General features: G+C 47.9%; 1 protein-coding gene across 1 annotated transcript; it reads right to left on the bottom strand.

Annotated features, from left to right (window-relative positions):
* Positions 1–16,262: 16,262 nt before the first annotated feature.
* LOC141153031 (olfactory receptor 5AS1-like) lies at positions 16,263–17,195 on the bottom strand. Its single transcript, XM_073637705.1, has one exon. The coding sequence runs from the start codon at positions 17,193–17,195 to the stop codon at positions 16,263–16,265; it is 933 nt and encodes a 310-aa protein (XP_073493806.1).
* Positions 17,196–20,848: the final 3,653 nt, after the last annotated feature.

Raw genomic sequence — 20,848 nt, 5'->3', positions numbered from 1 at the left:
GGGAAGAAGGGGTAGAGAGGCTGAGAAGGTGTTCCATTGAAGGCCAACTATGACCCACTTTAAAATGAGACACTTTAAAACAAACATTAATTAGGTAGGTATGAAAACTTCATCCTCCAACCCCGGGTAGAAAAGGGGATTTCCCAAGATGGGATAAATAGAGGAGAATTACAGTATTATGTAAGAACGGACTTTGGGATGAGTACTGGAGGCAATGGTAGACCCAATCATGGGATGTGTTTCAAGTGATTTAACCAAAGACAGATCTAACCAAGGGATGGATAAGAGGGATATTTGGTATAGTTTTGCTCGATCCCAACCCAAGCTTTCCCCACACAGCTCCTACACCAGTCCAGGATTCTAGAGAGGTGGGAGACTACATAATCAGATCTGAAATATGGCAAGGCTATACCCCTTGAGGACTTAGAATGATATAATATGGTTCTACTGGTACGAGGAGGTTTACCAGACCACATGAACTTGGTTTGAACCGAAGCAAGCATCCTGAAGAAGGACAAGGGAACCCAAATCGGAAGGGCTTGAATGATGTACAAAATCAGAGGTAGGATGTTCATTTTAAAGATTATGCTTCTACCAAACCAAGTAAAAGCAATCCTCATCCATCTTGAGCGTTTTTTTGTACGAGTTGGAGAAGCTTAGGGAAGTTAAGAGAGTATGTCAGGCTTATGTCTCTTGGTAATAGTATCCCTAAGTATTTTAAAGCTGAATTAGCCCATTTGAAATTAAAGGCGGCTTTCAGGGGCACTAAAATAGAGGGAGAGGTATTGATGTTCAGGGCCTCTGATTTGGAAAGGGTAATTTTAAAATTAGTTAGGCCATTGTATATATGCAATTCTGCCATCATGTTTGGGAGTGAAATAGCTAGGTTATTAAGGAAGAAAAGCAGATTGTCTGCATAGACGGCAATTTGTAGTGAGAAGCGTGAATATAAGGGCCATAATGTTAGGATTGGACCAAATCCTTCTAAGGAAGGGCTCCAGTGTAAGTATAAAAATTAAAGGAGACAGTAGGCACCCTTGATATATGCCATTGTGTAAGGTGATGGGGAATATGCCGCTTACTGTCACCCACCATTAACTGTTTGCATTGCAACAACATTCGATTTACAAATGCTATTCTTTTTGAATAGCAATATTTATGGACATTGAGAACACTAGTTGTCTGCCGTATTAAACACTAGTGAGAACACTAGTTGCCACTGATTCCTGACCATTGGTCTCCTGATTTGAGCTGCACTTTGACAGCACTAGATGGCGCCCAGGCTGGGGGGTGGTTCATGTAACTAGGAGGTAGTGCATCACAGGAAGCGGTTGCTGGTGGCCATTTTGGGAAGAAGAAGGTGAGAGCTGGAAGAAGGAGGATGTGTTGCATCTCCATCCAGCGCCATCCGCGGAACTGTGTGTCCAAGGGAGACAAAGACCGCACCGGATAACAGAGGATACATCCGGTTCCTGTTCCACGAACAGGGGAGAAGTTTACAGTGACAACGTCAGCAGGAGAGAGCTCAGCCGAAATCCCAGGGGTCCAGTATCAGAGACAAACATGTTGGCAGGAGAATCATTATCCCTTGCCCAAGCAGCCCGCTGGGCGGATACAACTCTGTAGCGTTACAGTGACCAGACCCAGGTTAGTAAGTCCTGAACTCAGGCCCACCGCAGGGGTCATGGTTGGAACATGCACATACACACAGTTAGTTTGGCACCAAACTTAGGGAGGCAGGTACAGGCACTTGATAGTACTAGTGTCCAGCAGACTGATCTGGATGGATAATATCCGTTAAAAGCGGGGATAGTCTGGATGCAATCATTTTTGCAAACGACTTAATAACTACATTGAGGAGTGAGATAGGTCTAAAGCTTGCACTTTGGGGTGGATCTTTCCTTTTCTTATGGATAACTGATATATGAGCTTGTAAGGAGTCACCTGGGAAAGAGTAGCCCTTAGATATCGCATTGAAGTAAGAACTATGATGGGGGGAAAGAGATTCAGAGGGAAAGGAGAACCCATTTCGGCAAGGAGCTTTCCCCTATTTCGAGTCTTTTATGGCTGTTTTCATTCTTTTTAGTCTTTTTATACTGCAAAACTAGAACATTTCAGGGCAAGTTGTGGAGATCTTAACGGGATTAGCCACTTTATTGTAACAATTGTTCTGGGGACATTATTTTGTGGCACAGTTCTCCTGTTCTCAAAATAGCTGCTTGTAAAAGGGTTGAAAACAGACTGCAATCACCCTCTTATCCAAGAACTGGACGTAGTTTTAATGCTCCTTTATTAGCCTTTATACATTTTGTTTGATAAGCATTTGTTATTTTATTGTTCGATATTACACATTTTGGCCACAGATTGTGTTCTAGAAACAAGTCAATATCGACCCTTTCACGAGGGTTGCCACATGACTTAGGTTAAAAGCCAAACCAGAATCTCTATTTGCAGACACATGTTTCAGAGTGTAACCCCTCCTCAGTGCAAAGCAAGAGATCTGATTCGGCAACACAAGAGGCCTCTGACTGGGGTCAAAGGGGTAATGTCTCTCCTTGTGGACAGTGATGTGCCAGAGTAAAGAGTTATAGGCCCTTTAAGTCTCCTTACACTGGCATCTCAAGCATGTTGATGTCTACAAGGAGAGACTTTACCCCTTAGGCTCAAGATGTTTAGCTGAGAAAGTCTGAGAAAGGGAAAAAGAGAAAGCCGCCCTGTCATAAAGAAGTAACCAGAGAAAGCAATTGCCAGTGTCCTGTCTGAGGCCAAAGAGGCCTGCATGTAATGAAAGAAGTAAAGAAATTGGTGTTGCAAATTTCGAAGATATTGTGCCTCGGAAGCTCGAGTAAAGTTGTGCAGTTGTAAGGAACTCTCTTGTGTCTTATTCTTTGCTGCCCCGAGAAGGGAATCCCCAATACAAACAAAAACTTACAAGTAGACCAAAAAAGTTTTCTTCTATTTGTCATATTATATAATCTTGGCGGGTACTAGTTCTCATCAAAGATCTCCAACAGGTATGATATCTTTTCAGGCACTGTGCCATTGGAAAAAGTATATTCTAGTTGAGCCACGTCAGCTTCGTAGGCCGGCTCTGCCAGTGTGTGAGCCAAAATATTCACAAATATTTCAAAGAGAACCAAGGTTTCAGGTGATTGCTGTATTAATGGAGAGATCAGGTGAAAGCGGATGTAAGCTTTAGGGATCTTAAACTTGTTGTCTTTCTTGTGTTTAAGTAGTTATAGTTCTAACTCTCTGTAGCAACAACATTCCTTGGCTGAAAGAAGTGCACATAAACTCATCTCTTGTTAAGGTGCTCCTCTTCACCAAGGCTCCACCTTGAACTTTGACACAATGTAATAGTGCATACCTTGTGAGGTGGATTCTCTAAGCCCAGGTCCGAGTGGGCACACGAATCCTGGGCATTGATGCAGCAGGCAGGCAATGCATATGGAAAACAAGTACTAGAAGCACTGGAGGCCGCAGGCAGACAAAGCACCGGAAAGCAGGTAAAGAACAGGTGCTAGAAGCACTGGAGACCACAGATAGACAGGACATAGGAAAACTAAGAGTCGTAATAACAAGACACAGGTGTGTGTCTTGGTGGGTCTTATATAGGCATATGCAGATGACTCGCCCCCTGGGCCGTGGGGCACTCGGATCCGGGCAATAGGGGAACGATGGGAGTAGTAGTGGCAACCCGGTTCCGTGGCTCAGGGTGGTCAGGCCAGTGGTAGTCCATTATGTGCTGATGATTATGTCCGACTACGCCACCCGTGGATTTGCGGTCATTAGGAACCGCCGCTGCAAGGCAGACCGCTGGAGCTGATGATGTACGCAGCTGGGATGGTGTGACTCCCCACGGGAAGAGTGCGGCCCCAGGGCAGTGTAGTGGATGTTGGGAGTGATGGTAGTGAAAGTCCCAGTGCTGATAGTGCTGGAGGAGCAAGGAGCACGCAGACAACAGCAGTCCAGGGTCTTTACTAGAACAGGTAAATTGACCCACAAACAGTCCCAGCTAGGAGGGGACCTGGATGTCTGAGAGCAACGGGGAAATTGGCCCTGGTCAGGGTGAGGGTGTAGGCCTACCATGCTTTCTGAGCTCCTTCTGGCTATCTCCTCGTTATAGGGTAACAGCCCACGTTTCCGAGCTTTCCGTGTATTCTCGCCTGTATGGCCTGCGACGTGGGTTCCTTTCTGCTCCCAGCCTGGTACGGCTTTACTGGTCCCTTCGGTTGTGGCAGGGCCTCCGGGCTTCTTAGGCCAAGGAATATACAGTCCCTTGCGGACTGGTTATCTGCTGGAGGATGTAGAATCCTCTCAGCCTCAGACACCAAAGTCTGGTAAATTAAGTCCTCTTTCTGCCAAGACAGGCACTCTTCGCCTCTTGTCTCTGGCTTGTGGCTCTCCTCCTGCCACAATTCCTCTTAGGTGCAGTGCAACTGTCTGTCCTTGTTCTGCTCTGGGACAAGTCTCAGTGCTGAGACAGGCCATCAAGTTCTCCCTAACCCTGCCCCCAGTACCAGCTTTTATAGGGGCAGCCAGCTCCCCCTACTGGCCTGAGACAGGAGGCATTGCATGCTAATGTTCCCCTGACTAGAGAACCTCCCCCTTGCTCTCAGACACAGCTTTAATACATTTTGTGGCATCCAGGCCAGGGTGACACATTCCCCTCTAGTGAAATTTAGTACTCCGGGACTAAACAATACACAAAGACAATATGCATAACTATAAAACATTAATAGACAAAGGACGCACAGATTGAATTCTTAAGGTCACAGTGTGGCCTGTGACCGGGTGTCCATATCACCAATACAACGGGGAGCCTTAACCAGGTGGGGGTCTGTCCTACCCCAAGTCCTTCACAGTCTTAGTTCATTCCTGGGTTAGGCTCCGAACGCAGTCCATACAAGGTCCCGGTTATAAAACGTCCATAACCTTTGAGTCCTTACGGTAGCTGCAAGAAACTGAAACACAGAATTACCAAACATGCATGTAACTTTGCAAATGATTCAACATTTGGCAACAGGGTTATTTACAATTTTAGTACACTCTATATTCTCCAGCGAGCGGGTATCTGCCCCTTTGTGCTCCTGGCTGATCTACGTAGCCCACTGTCTGGTGGTGGACCAACCTGGCTTTCCCCACTAGCGTTAGGGGTACAGCTACCAGCTGGGTGTACAGGTAGGGCAGGCAGCTGTCTGCGGGTCCTTTGGCTTACCGCAGGCATGGCAGGCTCACTGTCAGCAGAGGGTTGACTCTCCTGGGCTGCTGGTACAGGCTCTTCTGCCTCTGGAACCGCTTGCTCCTCTTCACCTTCCAGTTCTGGTGTTGGGTGTTGCTGTGCCGGTTGCAGGAAATGCAGGATGGGTACCACTATGGCATCATTTATGCGAGTCCAGGACTGAGGGAACTCTCCGAGAAAGGTGCTGATCATTTCTTCCTTGTCCTCTGCGGGTTCAAGGTCACTCTGATCCTCTTCTGCACTACGGAGTTGCTCGGGGCATATTTTGAGGTGGTCTCTGGAGACGACACTAGTGGTTTCTCCTCCGTCCTTGGTGATTACGCACACCTTTGGGTTGTCGTGGTCAGACTGCAGTACGGTGTAGGGTTCCCTTTCCCACTGGTCGTCCAACTTATGTAGCCTTCTTTTTTGCTTTAGGACTTGCTCACCAGGTTCTAGGGGACCAGCAGGGGCGTGTTGATTGAAGAGTTTTTCTTGCCTCTCTCTCACCTGGGCCAGGCTCTTCTCCACACTCTCCTGTACCTTCTTGTACTGCAGTTGCCTTTCCGTATCCCAGTCCGCATCCGGGGAGGTGTCCTCAGGTATTAGGACTCCCATCTCCAGGTCTACGGGCAGCTTACCTGGTCTAGCTCGCATCAGGTAAGCCGGGGTGCAGTTTGTAGCATTCACCGGGATATTGTTGTATAGGTCTATCAGGTCCGGCAGTTTTTCTGGCCACAGGCTGCGTTCCTCCAGGGGCAACGTCTTCAGGAGATCAATGACTATATTGTTCATCTTCTCACACATCCCGTTGGTTTGGGGGTGGTAAGGCGTTGTACGAATTTTCTTACAGCCATAGAGGTTGCAGAACTCCTGGAAGATTTCAGCCTCGAACGCTGGACCCTGGTCTGTCAGGACCTGTTCCGGATACCTGTGTGGACGGCAGAAATATTGCTGGAAGGCTCAGGCCGCTGTTTGGGCTGTCAAGTCCTTTACCGGGACCACCACTAGAAAACGGGAATAGTGGTCCACGATTGTCAGGGCATAGATGTATCCAGACCGGCTTGGAGCCAATTTGACGTGGTCCAGAGCTACCAGCTCAAGAGGCTGCGTGGTGACAATGGGCCTCAAGGGTGTCTTCTGGCTGGTGCGGTCCTTCCTCCTCAGGTGACAAGGGCCACAGTCTCTGCACCACTTTTCTACAGCTCCTCTCATGCCGACCCAAAAGAACCTTCCTCTTAGCAGGAACTCCAGTTTCTTCCAACCGAAGTGTCCCGCTCTGTCATGGTAAGCCCCCAGGACCATAGCTGCATCCCGCCTTGGGACCACGACTTGCCAGGTCAGCTCGTGCGTCCGGTGGTTGACAATCCTTCTGTACAACTTGCCTTCGTAGAGGAACAGCTTGCTCTTCTCTTTCCATAGCTGCTTGGCTTCCTCTGGAGCATCCGGATCTATGCGGGCATCTTCCTGGGTCAGCAGATCTTTCACCAGGCGGATGGCAGGGTCACTATCTTGGGTCTCGGCCCAGCTGTGGTGAGGTAGGGGATTTATCATCACGGTTGTTAGATCCTCCTCCTTCACGTGGTGGGAGTACTGAGCGGCTCCATACCGGTGAAACGCGGGGAGTTCTACCTCCTCCAGTTCTTCTGGGTCTTCGTCACCTTCAGGTAAGTGAGGCATCCTCGATAGGGCGTCAGCGTTGGCATTGGTTTTGCCGGCCCGGTACTTGATCACGAAGTCATAGTTGGAGAGACGGGCCATCCACCGCTGTTCTAGGGCACCCAGTCTTGCATTGTCCAGGTGTGTCAACGGGTTGTTGTCCATGTACACGGTGAACTCTGCGGAGGCCAGGTAATGCTTGAAGCGTTCCGTCACGGCCCACACCACCGCCAAGAATTCTAGCTTGAAGGAGCTGTAATTCTCCGGGTTCCTCTCGGTGGGCCTCAGCTTCCGGCTGGCGTACGCGATCACCCTTTCTCTGCCCTGTTGGTTTTGGGACAGTACGGCTCCCAGTCCCACATTACTGGCGTCTGTGTGGAGAATAAAAGGCTGGCCATAGTCAGGGTAGGCCAGGATCTCATCCCCCGTGAGGGCCATCTTCAACTGGCGGAAGGACTCCTCTTCCGGTTTATCCCACTTGAAGGGTGGCTTTTGACTCCTGGACTTAGATTGTCCGATCAGGAGGTCCTGCATAGGAGCTGCCATCTTAGTGAACCCGGGGATGAACCTTCGGTAGTAGCCTACCAACCCGATAAACTGTCTCACCTCTTTGATGTTCGAGGGGCTTGGCCAGCTCTTGATTGCCGTAACCTTGTCAGGGTCGGGGGCTACTCCTTCCGCGCTTACCACGTGCCCTAGGTACTGGACCTTTGGTTTCAGCAGGTGACACTTCGATGGTTTCACCTTCAGGCCATAGCCTGCCAGGGCTTCGAACACCTCGGCCAGGTGCTTGACGAGGTCCTCGTAGGTCTTCGAATAGACGATCATGTCGTCCAGGTAAAGGAGGACCGTCTCGAAGTTTCGGTGCCCTAGACAGCATTCCATCAGCCGCTGGAAGGTCCCTGGTGCGTTGCAGAGCCCGAAAGGCATACAGTTGAACTCACTCAGTCCCATCGGGGTGGTGAAGGCGGTCTTCTCCTTATCAGCCTCTGCCACAGGAACCTGCCAGTACCCGCTAGTAAGGTCCAAAGTAGAAAAGAAGTTAGCTGATTTTAGTGTGGCTAAAGACTCCTCTATTCTAGGTAGCGGATATGCGTCTTTGTGAGTGATACGGTTGATTTGTCTATAGTCGACGCACATTCTCATGGTGCCGTCTTTCTTTTTGACCAGAACCAAGGGGGCTGCCCAGGGGCTACAGCTGTCTCTAATGACCCCAGCTTCTTTCATCTCTCTTAGCATGCCCTTTGAGTTCTGATAATGTGCAGGGGGTACAGGTCTGTGCCTCTCTTTTATTGGTGGGTGGCTCCCTGTGGGGATGTGTTGTTCTATCCCTTTTACTCTGCCGAAGTCTAGCGGGTGCTTACTAAAGACTCTCTCGTACTCCTGTACCACCCGGTAGACTCCTTGTTTTTGGTGCAGGGGAGTGGAGTCAGCACCCACATGGAGTTTCTGGCACCAGTCCTCCTTTTGTTTCTGGGAGCCATTACCCTCCACCTGTGGAGATGGAGGCAAGGGTTCCACGGCCCTGATAGCTTGGTGTTCGACAACAAACAGTTTGGCGAGTGTAGCGTACCTGGGTAAGTGTACTTCCCTCTCCCCAATGTTGAGGATGCGGACGGGCACCCTCCCATGACGGACATCAACCACCCTGTCAAAATGGTGGGCCTGCTGTCTGAGTACACGGGTTCTACCATGGCTTGGTAGTCTCTACCTCTCAACCCGATTGGAGTCCGACACCAGATCATCATTTCACTTTTGGGAGGCATGGAAATGCGGAATGGGTCACTCAGTCTTACGCTACCGATCTCACCACCAGACAGTTCTACCTGCTGCCGTCTCATCAGGGCTTTTATCTCCTTGTTGAGCACTCTCTGTTGGCTGGAACTAGCATTCACCGCCACCTGTTGTAAGATTACAATTACCTCTGAAAGACAATTTTCAATTACGTTAGTACCCACAGTTATTTTAGGGTGACTTTCACGACGGTCAATGTCCACAATAATCACTCCCTGTGCCGGCAGTTCAACTTTACCAATTTTAATGGTCATCTCCTTGAACCCCATCTGCGGCACGGGTAAGCCATTACTGGCGATGATGCTCAAGTTACTGTCTGGATACAGTGTGATATCAGCATCAGTCCAATACTGCTTAAAAAGTACATAAGTGATAGTGGTTACTTGCGACCCAGTATCCAGCAAGGCGCTCATGGGGATACCGTCCAGCACCACGGGTAAAACCGGGCGCCCCCCAACGTACTTATCACGCCAATTATAAGGGCCTGGTGATCTTATGCCTGGGGGTTGGCCCTCTGCCCCAGGTTGGACCCGTTTAAATTACAGTACCTGGAAATGTGTCCGGGCTGGTTGCATCGACGGCAAATGGGCTGTCCATCCTCTGCGTAGCGGTCTGTGGGCCTCCCTCGGAATGACGGGATCCTCCTCGGTCGACGCCACGGGACATCCTCCGGACTTGAAGCCAGCTCGATGGGTCTTGCCGGGTCCACTTGCAACGCTTGGACGGTCCTGGTCAACGCCGCGACGCTCCTGGTCAGCTCCTGGACTTGGTGGTGCAGGTCTTTCGACGGGGCTTGGTTCAGGGCCTGTGCATCAGCCCCCACGGGGTCCATAGAGGAGGGCGCCGCCTCCTGGTGGTAGGTGAGAGCAGGGCGCCGGGAGTTTATAGAGCCACTGGTCGCAGATTCACGGAGCACCCTTATGGCCCTGTCCTTAAATTGGGCAAAGGTCAGGTCGGGGTTCTGAAAGAACATGAGGCGCAGCTTGGGCCCTGTGGGCGCTGGACAGCAGACCTTCTATGAATTGTTCTGTTAGCAGTTTGTCCGTTTCCTGCACACTGCCAGGGTCAGTTTGTTGGATCGCCCTCAAGGTTTCCTGCAGATTTAGGGCATAGTCTCTGATGCTGTCCTGTGCCCGCAGCTTACACCCAGAGAACCTCATTTTAATTTCAGCGGAGGTACGTGTGTCAAAGGTACCCCGCAGCCGGGCCAGAATACCCTTCACAGTCCTTTTCTCTTCAGTGGGCCATGATTTTACCTCCCTTTGGGCTGTTAACTGCCCTGTTAGTATGCTGACCTTCTGTTCCTCTGTCAGGGGGTAAACGTGGAACAAACTGTATTGCCTTTCCTTGAAGTTAGTTAGGGCATGGGGCTCCCCTGAATATTTGGGCAGCCAGGCCGCTCCAGGGATGTAGGGCAGGGAAAAGGGCATCAGCGCTGCTGCAGCTGCGTTGGTGGTAGTGGGGGCTTCTGTGTCCGACATCTTCCTCCCCCCTAGTCAAGCGTGGCCTACCTTCCGACGATCCTCTTCTGTAGGCCGCGGCTCCGCTGCTGCTGCTATGGACGAGGACCTGGTGTCGCGTCCTGATGACGTCAGCATCGCTCTCTCTCCCTTCCAGGACCTTGCGCAGCGTCGGTGCGTGGGGCGGAGCTTTGGATCTCGCGCGGTTTTGACGTCCACGCACCTCTTCTTCCAGCGCGGCGTCCTGAAGATGGCGTCCGATGGCGGGAAACAGCTGCGGATGGCAGGAAGACAGCAGAAGACGGCGGGAAACGGTCCAAGATGGCGTCTGATGGCGGGAATCGGCTCCGGATGGCGGGAAACGACTCCGGACGGCGGGAAACTTCGCCACAGGTAAGTTACAAAAGTCTTTTTCAGGCACGCAGTACCCGGTGGTTGCGGGCACGAAATCCTGCCGACTACGCCAAAGCTGACTCGCCCCCTGGGCCGTGGGGCACTCGGATTCGGGCAATAGGGGAACGATGGGAGTAGTAGTGGCAACCCGGTTCCGTGGCTCAGGGTGGTCAGGCCAGTGGTAGTCCGTTATGTGCTGATGATTATGTCCGACTACGCCACCCGTGGATTTGCGGTCATTAGGAACCGCCGCTGCAAGGCAGACCGCTGGGGCTGATGATGTACGCAGCTGGGATGGTGTGACTCCCCACGGGAAGAGTGCGGCCCCAGGGCAGTGTAGTGGATGTTGGGAGTGATGGTAGTGAGAGTCCCAGTGCTGATAGTGCTGGAGGAGCAAGGAGCACGCAGACAACAGGTTGCAGTCCAGGGTCTTTACTAGAACAGGTAAATTGACCCACAAACAGTCCCAGCTAGGAGGGGACCTGGATGTCTGAGAGCAACGGGGAAATTGGCCCTGGTCAGGGTGAGGGTGTAGGCCTACCATGCTTTCTGAGCTCCTTCTGGCTATTTCCTCGTTATAGGGTAACAGCCCACGTTTCCGAGCTTTCCGAGCCTGGGACTTGGGTTCCTTTCTGCTCCCAGCCTGGTACGGCTTTACTGGTCCCTTCGGTTGTGGCAGGGCCTCCGGGCTTCTTAGGCCAAGGAATATACAGTCCCTTGCGGACTGGTTATCTGCTGGAGGATGTAGAATCCTCTCAGCCTCAGACACCAAAGTCTGGTAAATTAAGTCCTCTTTCTGCCAAGACAGGCTCTCTTCGCCTCTTGTCTCTGGCTTGTGGCTCTCCTCCTGCCACACTTCCTCTTAGGTGCAGTGCAACTGTCTGTCCCTGTTCTGCTCTGGGACAAGTCTCAGTGCTGAGACAGGCCATCAAGTTCTACCTAACCCTGCCCCCAGTACCAGCTTTTATAGGGGCAGCCAGCTCCCCCTACTGGCCTGAGACAGGAGGCATTGCATGCTAATGTTCCCCTGACTAGAGAACCTCCCCCTTGCTCTCAGACACAGCTTTAATACATTTTGTGGCATCCAGGCCAGGGTGACACACAGATAATCACATGGGAGCATGCTGGACCACTTATAAAATCTGGCATGGACCACAGCAGAGGGCAGTGGTGGTAGGGTAAGGTGATCAAGCCCTGCCAAGCGAAGGTAGATGCATAACAGCCAATACCCATTTTCCTACTACCAACACAAATTTGCTTGTTCTGTATTGTTCTTTAAGAATGTGAGGACACATGTGCAGATTGGTCTTCTTCAGAGCAGTCCAGTGGGCAAACTTCATTGTCTCTTTTACATCGACAGCTTGTGTTCTTCCCATCATATGGTTTTGACTCGCCCCCTGGGCCGTGGGGCACCCGGAACCGGGCTTCAGTGCAATGTTGGGGGTAGTAGTGGCAACCCGATCCCGTGGCTCAGGGTGGTCAGACCAAATTGTGGCAGTCTATTTTTAGAGCCATGAAATGTCCGACTACGCCACCCGTGGATTGCGGCTATTATAAACCGCCGCTACAAGGCAGTCCACTGAGGCTGATGGTGTGTGCAGCAGAGATAGTATAACTCCCCACAGGAAGAGTGTAGCCTCAGGGCAGTGTAGTAGGATGCTGGGGGTGATGGTGCAGACGCAGCATAAATAACACAGAGTCAGTGATGTAGTCCAGGGTCTTTTACTCACAGTTGTTATCCGAGTCACTTCTGCCGGCAATGACTGTCCAAGCCGTGCTGCGTCCACCAGGTGAGGAGCTCGGTCAACCCCCAGGCAATTCAGAAGTATGGCACAGGACCCCCTTTTATCCTTTCTCTGGCCTCTCGTGCCCCACCAGTGACCACACTTCTGTCCAGCTGCCTCGGGCCTTCTCTTGGTGAAACCTGTCGCCGGTTTCCCTGACCCTATGTGGTGCCTTCCTAGTGGGTGTAGCAGGGGGTCACACCATAAGATGATCACGACCTCCGGTCTTTAGCTGAGGGATAATTTACCTCCACCAACTTGGGAATCCGGTACCCTTCTGCGGCCTGACCCTTCACCCGATATCACACGAGCTTGCAACGGTTACTGTCCGTTCTGCTCTCTCTCAGGGTCCCTTCTGCCTTCTTGTTTCTACTCCTCTTTCTCTCCACCTTTCTTCCTTCCTTCTCCTTCTCCTCTTCTCCTCTCTGGCTCCGGCCTTCTCTCTAGGCCTGCCTCGTGGAGCTGAGCTCAGGCTGAGCCACAGCTCCCTATCAGCCCTCTCTGGCTGAACTCCTTCTCAGAACTGACCACTGACCTAAGATGGCCCCCACCTTTTATCTGCTTCTCTGTGTCTGAGCTCAGGTGACCTGCAACCCATGAGCTCCTTCCTATGCTCCAGAAACCATCCCCTTCTGCTCCTACATCACTGGGTTCTCTGCCCCCTCCCCACTCCAGCCAGGGACATGGTCAGTTGGCCTGTAATAAATGGGAGCATCTGCGAACTGTCCCCCGGAAATGAGGAGTGTGTGTATGCAGCTACTGAGCCCTGGTCCATACTCCATCCTTACCTGGGAGTGGAATACCACACCTCTGGTTGAGGTGCAATACCCCGGTAGCAACCGAATCCTCGGGGCGCTACAGTTTTCTTTCAAGAGTGTCTGCTGCAGAGTTCATTTCAAAAAGTAGTGCCTAGCAGCTCTTACTCTAACTATTTTGAAGACTTGAATGTAAGCTACACACTGGCAAGTTAGGATAGACCCCAGGAACCACTATGTTGGCACAGCATGGAAGGTATGTGGAACAGTGAGGAATTGGAAAACAGGCTACGCTGTATGGCAGACAATCAAGCAAGGCAGGACACATTGGAAGCCACAGAACCAGGGGGACAAAATGAGAGGAAAACTGCAGTTCAAATCAGCACATAGATGTAGGTGGCAATGTCCACAGCAGGTAGAAACAAAATGTGGACCAACTCTAATAAATGTTTTTGATGCTTACAACAAATGATGGGTTAACTGGAGCAAATGCAAGTTACAGAATCCACAACAAAATGTAACAGTCTCTAATAATGATTTATGATACTTGCAGCAAACATTGGGTTAATCAAGAGCATATGCAAGTTAATTGAACGGGCTCTAGTTATGGTTCGTGATTAGGGAGGAGTGGACCTGTGGAAGTTCAGGTTCATCGGGTTCGGCCAACTTTTAGTTCAAAGTTTGGTTCGAACTTGATCGACTTGGTGCTGTAAAATGCCTGTAAAATGGCCGTAGTAAGGTCTAAGGGGCTGAAAAAGAAGCAAAATGGAGGTAAGACCAGGGCAATTTCCCTGCAGACAAATGTGGATACGAAAATTACTTAAAATGAAAAATAATAATCTTTAACCAGGAGTTGAATGGAGTATTGTATCAGTGCTTTGCATGTGTAGCTCACTGTATTTGTTAAAAAGTAAAAAAATATATGAAAAAAATGATGTGTGGATCCCCCCCTATTTTTAATAACCAGCCAAGGGAAATCAGACAGCTTTGAGCTGGTCTTATTATGCTGGGAAGTGGTCAATAACCAGCTAAGGCAAAGCAAACAGATGGTGGCTGATAATAATTATCTGGGAAGGTCCATGGATATCCATTAGATGTGCTATTTCTTGCGCTTAGTCTCAGCTCTTCCTGATTGCCCCTGTGCAGTGGCAATCGAGTTAATGGGATTGTGGGGTTGATGTCAGCTGTGTAATGTGCTGATGTACAAGCCCACGGGTTAGTAATGGAGTAAGTAAAAAGAGAAAAAAACACAGACACAAAAATCTTTATTTGAAAAAAAAATTCCCCAACAATTTCCCTCTTTCACCCACTTATTAAGAAAAAAAAAACCACATCAGTCCGCCATAGTCCACATTGAAGTCCCACGCCGGTCCACTGTAGTCCACATGGAGGTCCCATGACGATCCCCATCTTCCAGTGTATGGAGCCCTGTTCAGAGAAAGGGGCTCAATAGACTGGAGCAGCAGCCAATTCCAATGTCAATTCCTCTGTACTCTGCTGAGTCTCGCGAAGTACAGCATGAGAGCCGGAATGATGAGTGACAATTTGACCGCGAGTAACATATGAAGCCTCGAGAACGGGCGATGACGTTACTCTCATGACCAATCAGTAACATCATCGGCCATGAGACATGACCGCGAGTGACCTATGGAGCCTCATTCTCAAGGCTCTATAGGTCAATCGTGGTCATGTCACTGCTCATTATTCCAACTCTCACACAGTACTCCACGAGACCCGGCATAGTACAGCGCAAGACCCGGAAGTGGCTGCTTCAGACTATAGAGCCCCGCTGTCTGAACGTTGCTTCATACACTGGAAGACAGAGATGGGGATCATTGTTGGAACTCCATGTGGACTATGATGGACCAGTGTGGGACCTCCATTTGGACTGGTTTGTTTTTTTAAATAAATAAATAAATAAATAGATGAAAGAGGGAAATTGTTGGAATTTTTTTAAAATAAAGATTTTTTTGTGTGTTTTTTTTTTCTTTTTTTACTTATAGACGCCTTTCCATTATTAACCTGTGGGCTTGATGTCAGCGGACATTACACAGCTGACATCAACCCCACAATCCCATCACCCTGTGTGTTTGTGTTTTTTTTTTAAATTTGCCTATGGGGTTAGTAATGGGGGTGTCTTATAGACGCCTCTCCATTACTAACCTGGGCTTGATATCAGCTGGCATTATAAGCTGACATCAACCCCAGCTCTATTACCCCACTGCCACCGCTACAGGGCAGTGGGAAGAGCGAGGCTAAGTGCCAGAATTGGCGCATCCTTTGAAGGCGACATTTCTGGGGCGGCTGACGGCTGGTGTTTGTAGCCTGGGAGGGGGCCAATATTCATGGCACCCTTCCTGGGCTAGTAATATCAGCCCCCAGCTGTCTGCCTAGCCTTTGCTAGTTATTAAAATAGGGGGGACCCCACGTCATATACATGTGACTGACATGTTTCTATCTATCTAATCTATGTATGATTCTCTATTTTTTCTATTCTAAATTGTCGGGTACCGCTGCTTAATTGTCGGCCGGCCTTTTTTTAAGAGACGGTGCATGAAAACACTATTATTTTTTTTTAATAAATCCTTTACACTAAATGACACGTACAGTAAGCAACACTGTCAATGTACTTCTTATATATGTGACTGACATGTTTCTATCTAATCTATGTGTGATGCTCTATTCTTTCTGTTGTAAATTGTCGGGTACCGGTGTATACCGCTGCTGAATTGCCGGCCGGCTTTTTTAAAGAGACGGTGCATGAAAACACTATTATTTTTTTAAATAAATGCTTTAACACTAAATGACAAGTACAGTAAGCTGAGCGCTGCCATCCAGCTTGTCATCCTTCAGAGACACTGCAGAGCGCAGGCATTATGGGAACTTCCGATTCCGGTATTCGATATTCTAAAAGTATCGGAACTCAGTATCGGAACTCCGATACCGCGAATATCGGTCGACACCCGATATTTCAGTATCGGAATGCTCAACACTAGTCCCCAGCTATTTCTTCCATCATCGGGCAGTTCCTCACAAAGTAGGGCTGGTGTGGCTTTCTCTAAAGTTGTGGGAGGACGGGAAAACCATGTTTCATGAACAAAAGATTGATTGGCCAGCCATGCTGGTTTATTAAATCCATATGTGCAAGTTGTTTAAAACCCTCTATTTACTGAATGTTTGCAAGCAGTTTCTTGATTCAATGGTTTGATTGCCTAAATAGTTTAATTTTGATTGTGTCTTTGACATCCTTGTTCCTCATGCTGTAGATGATAGGATTCAACATTGGGGTCACCGCCGTGTATAGAATGGACATGATCTTGCCTATCTCAGGAGAGTAGGTGGAGCGAGGTTTCAGGTACATGAACATAATGGTTCCATAGTACACAGACACAACAGTGAGGTGGGAGGCGCATGTGGAGAATGCTTTTTGTCTCCCCTGGGAAGAACGAATCTTGATGATGGTGAAGATAATGTGGACATATGAAATTACTGTCAAGAAGAAAGCACACATGATAATGATCTGTCCAGCAACCTGCATGACTATTTCATTAGTACGAGTATCCTTACATGAGAGTGGAAAGAAAGGAGGCATTTCACAGAAGAAGTGGTTGACATGGAATTTGCAAAATGGTAGTTTGAAAGTGAGCAACGTATGAATAAGTGAATTGGTGAAACCTGCAGCCCAAGATATGGAAGCTAAACAAGCACACACTCTCTTGTTAATAATCGTTTGGTAGTGTAATGGTCTACAAATGGCTACAAATCGATCATAGGCCATAATGGCAAGAAGGACGCACTCGGTGCCGCCTAACGCCATATGGAAGTACATTTGAAGCGCACATCCCAAGAGAGAAATACTTCTGTCATCGGATAGTGTATTTATTAGAATTATTGGCACGATGTTGGAGGAGAAACAAATGTCGATAATTGAAAGATTAGTCAAGAAGAAGTACATTGGCATTTGCAGCTTTGAGTTTATCCTTACCACAATGATCAGAAAAGTATTACCAGACAAGGTTGTTATGTACATTAGCAAGAACGTAATAAAGCAGATGACTTTGAGATACAAGACACTGGAAAGGCCTAGGAGAATGAATCGTTCTGGAGATGTTTGATTTGAGTCTCTCATATTATACACTCTACCTGGTGAATAGTATACAAGACACAAAACAGATAAAGGTACAAGTGGTTGATTTTTTTTATATATTATTTGGAGGATCTCTAGTTCAGCATCGTTCCGAATTTACATGTAAAGATGAGCAGATCCCTTTGCGCAACCCCAGTCCATGGTCCAGGTCATTGCTCAAGCTGCAGGTATCTCCTTACCGTCCAGGCCCTCCTTGGCTTATGATTAGAAGTGCTGTTGAGACATTACCTGTGCGCTGCATAGATGATGTCATACTAGGTCGAAGAAGCTTGGAACGCAGAAAATTTGTGTAGCTCCTGTTCATGGCCAGAGAGCACTATCCTGGACCGTGGACCAGAGTTGCAAAAAACTATCCGCTCATCTCTACTTAAGACATTCAACTGTTTTCATAACTGATCCTATCGGCATTCTTTTGCTTTAGTGTAATACTTGTCTCCAGTGCTTTTATAGTAGAAAATGACTTGAGAAACCTAATGCTCATGATATACCAGCTCAACCTCTGCTATAGTGTAAAAGAGTGAAGCAGGACCCATAGGCTTTCTCAATAAGTGAACAGGAGAAGCAGGACTCACAGGAGTTTTTTCGAATGATGGGTGTCAAGGATGACACCAGAGAGATCACACAGAATCCCTCCGCTCCACCAATTTGTCAAGGATTGCCCCCAGGGGGTCATAACTAAACCACCACCCATGCAGTTATCTTTGGCGCGAACAGCTCTCTGCTGCACCCTGTTGTCCAGGCAATTACACGATTGAGCGTATGATATATAAACCACCGATTCCAATGCCTGGAATATGTGTATATACCCTCGGTATGGTAACTACGAACTCCACGATAACCCAAATACTTCTCGCTGCCAGCACCAGTAATATTTACAGGCTGACTGGAGGCCTGGTAGGTAGTGTATGGATTCGGGGTGCGGTTTAGAGAAAAAAAGGAACAGAACTATTAAATTTTATATTTTATCCAAAACGAGGCAATGTTTATGAAAAATATACTGAAGATTTTACATAGGGGACAAAACAATACAGCATGTATTGTTACACAAAATAAAATGGATAAAACAAAATAAATTTACTACGCCACTCACACAGATGAGTCAACTTAGCCGAAGGAGAGCAATTCAACTGGGGACGTTCAGTTAACAGGATTCATGCATACACGATGTGTATTTCTCTACAGGAACAGAGATCATAATTCAGCTTGACCTTTTATCAGCACCTGAGTTACACCCACATACTCCCTCTTGATGACCTCACATGGGCCGGGTTGTGGGTTGTTCTCAGCCATTCAGGATTTTATGAAATTCCCAAACTATGCGATAACTCCTCTCTGGATGATCTCAGAAGTTCAAAAGTGCCGCTATATATTTTATTATGATTTTACTGTTACCCAGAGACTAAACATGACCTGACTGTTGTAAGTGTTCTGCCCACTGTTGATTTGTGGCTTATAGGCTGGGTTTACAGTTATGAGAAAATATGCATCTTCTTCCCTGATTCGTCCTGAAGCTGAAAATGTATGTCCCATCACTATCGTCGGGGCTGGTGTTAGGGGCAGGCAAACTAGGCATTTGCTTAGGGCTTTCACTCCCCCAGAGGCCCCCAGCCAGTGGCGTGCCACTAATAGCAACTCACCACACAGCCACTATGGGGCCCGTGAATCAGGAGGGCCCAGAACCCCATCCCCTGCATTCAACTGTATCAGCATTATAGATGCCGATACAGTTTAAAGCAATGATGCAGGAGAGAGTGTCAGATGACACTCCCTCTCACATCATTCCCCCTCTGTGTCTGATGCAGCGGACATGATGATGACACTTCATCATGTGCCACACTGTATCGGGCAGAGGAGCTACTGAATTGACGCACTGCAGAGACCGGAACAGCGGGGGAATGAGGAGACGTGAGTATGTATCTTTTTTTTTAAAATCAGTGAGTACGTGGTGGCCATAATACTGGAGGACTATGGGGTTGCAGTATTCTTTATGGGGCTGCATTATACTCTATGGGGGCTGCATTATACTCCTGCGGGCTGTATTAAACTCCTATGGGGCTGCATTACAATCTTGTAAGGCTGCATTATATTCCTGTGGGGCTGCATTATATTCCGCGGGGTGTATTATATTCTATGGGGCTGCATTATATTCAGTGGGCTGCATTATACTCCTGTGGGGCTGCATTATACTCCTGTGAGACTGCATTATACTCTATCGAAGACTGTGGAGAGTACTTTATACTATATCAAGGACTTTGGGGAGTGCATTATACTATGTGTACTATATGGGGACAGCATTATATTGTATTGAGGACTATGGGGTGAATTATATTGTATGGAGGACCATGGGGTGCATTATACTATGGGGGATGCATTATACAATATGGAGGACTATGGGATGCATTATACAATATTGAGGACTATGGGGAGTGCATTATACTATATTGAGGACTATGGGGAGTGTATTATACTATATTGAGGACTATGGAAGGTGCATTATACTATATGTAGGACTATGGGATGCATTATACTATATTGAGATCTATTGGAGAGTGTATTATACTATATGGAGGACTATGGAAAGTGGATTATACTATATGGAGGACTATGGGATGCATTTTACTTTATGGAGGACTGTTTGGAGTGTATTATACTATATGGAGGACTATGAGGATTATATTATAGTATATAATGGACTATGGGGAGTGTATTATACTATATTGAGGACCATGGGGAGTGTATTATACAATATTGAGGACTATGGGGAGTGCATTATACTATATGGAGGACTATGAAAAGTGCATTATACTATATGCAGGACTATGGAAAGTGCATTATACTACACGTAGGACTATGGGATGCATTTTACTATGTGGAGGACTATGGAAAGTGCATTATATTATATGGAGGACTATGGGATGTATTATACTATATTGAGGACTGTGGGGAGTGTATTATACTATATGCAGGACTATGAGGATTGTATTATACTATATAATGGACTATGGGGAGTGTATTATACTATATGGAGGACCATGGGGAGTGTATTATACTATATTGAGGACTATGGGGAGTGCATTATACTATATGGAGGACTAAGAAAAGTGCATTATACTATATGCAGGACTATGGAAAGTGCATTATAATACACGTAGGACTATGGGATGCATTTTACTATGTGGAGGACTATGGAAAGTGCATTATATTATATGGAGGACTATGGGATATATTATACTATATTGAGGACTGTGGGGAGTGTATTATACTATATGGAGGACTATGAGGATTGTATTATACTATATAATGGACTATGGGTTGTGTATTATAATATATTGAGGACCATGGGGAGTGCATTATACTATATTGAGGACTGTGGGGAGTGTATTATACTATATGGAGTACTAGGAGGATTGTATTATACTATATAATGGACAATGGGGAGTATATTATACTATATTGAGGACCATGGGGAGTGCATTATACTATATTGAGGACTGTGGGGAGTGTATTATACTATATGAAGGACCATGAGGATTGTATTATACTATATAATTGTAGTGCCGGCGTCCCTGCCCTCTGCTAGGCAGGGACGCTGCTCCCCTCACCGCTCTGCCCCGTGCCCGGCGTCCCTCTCCCGC

This window comes from Phyllobates terribilis, unplaced genomic scaffold, assembly GCF_046119375.1.
Source record: "Phyllobates terribilis strain yellow unplaced genomic scaffold, ASM4611937v1 Scaffold_7__3_contigs__length_470593459, whole genome shotgun sequence".
NCBI lineage: Eukaryota > Metazoa > Chordata > Amphibia > Anura > Dendrobatidae > Phyllobates > Phyllobates terribilis.
The sequence above is the reverse complement of the archived record's forward strand: the minus strand, read 5'-3'. Positions and strand labels throughout refer to the sequence as shown.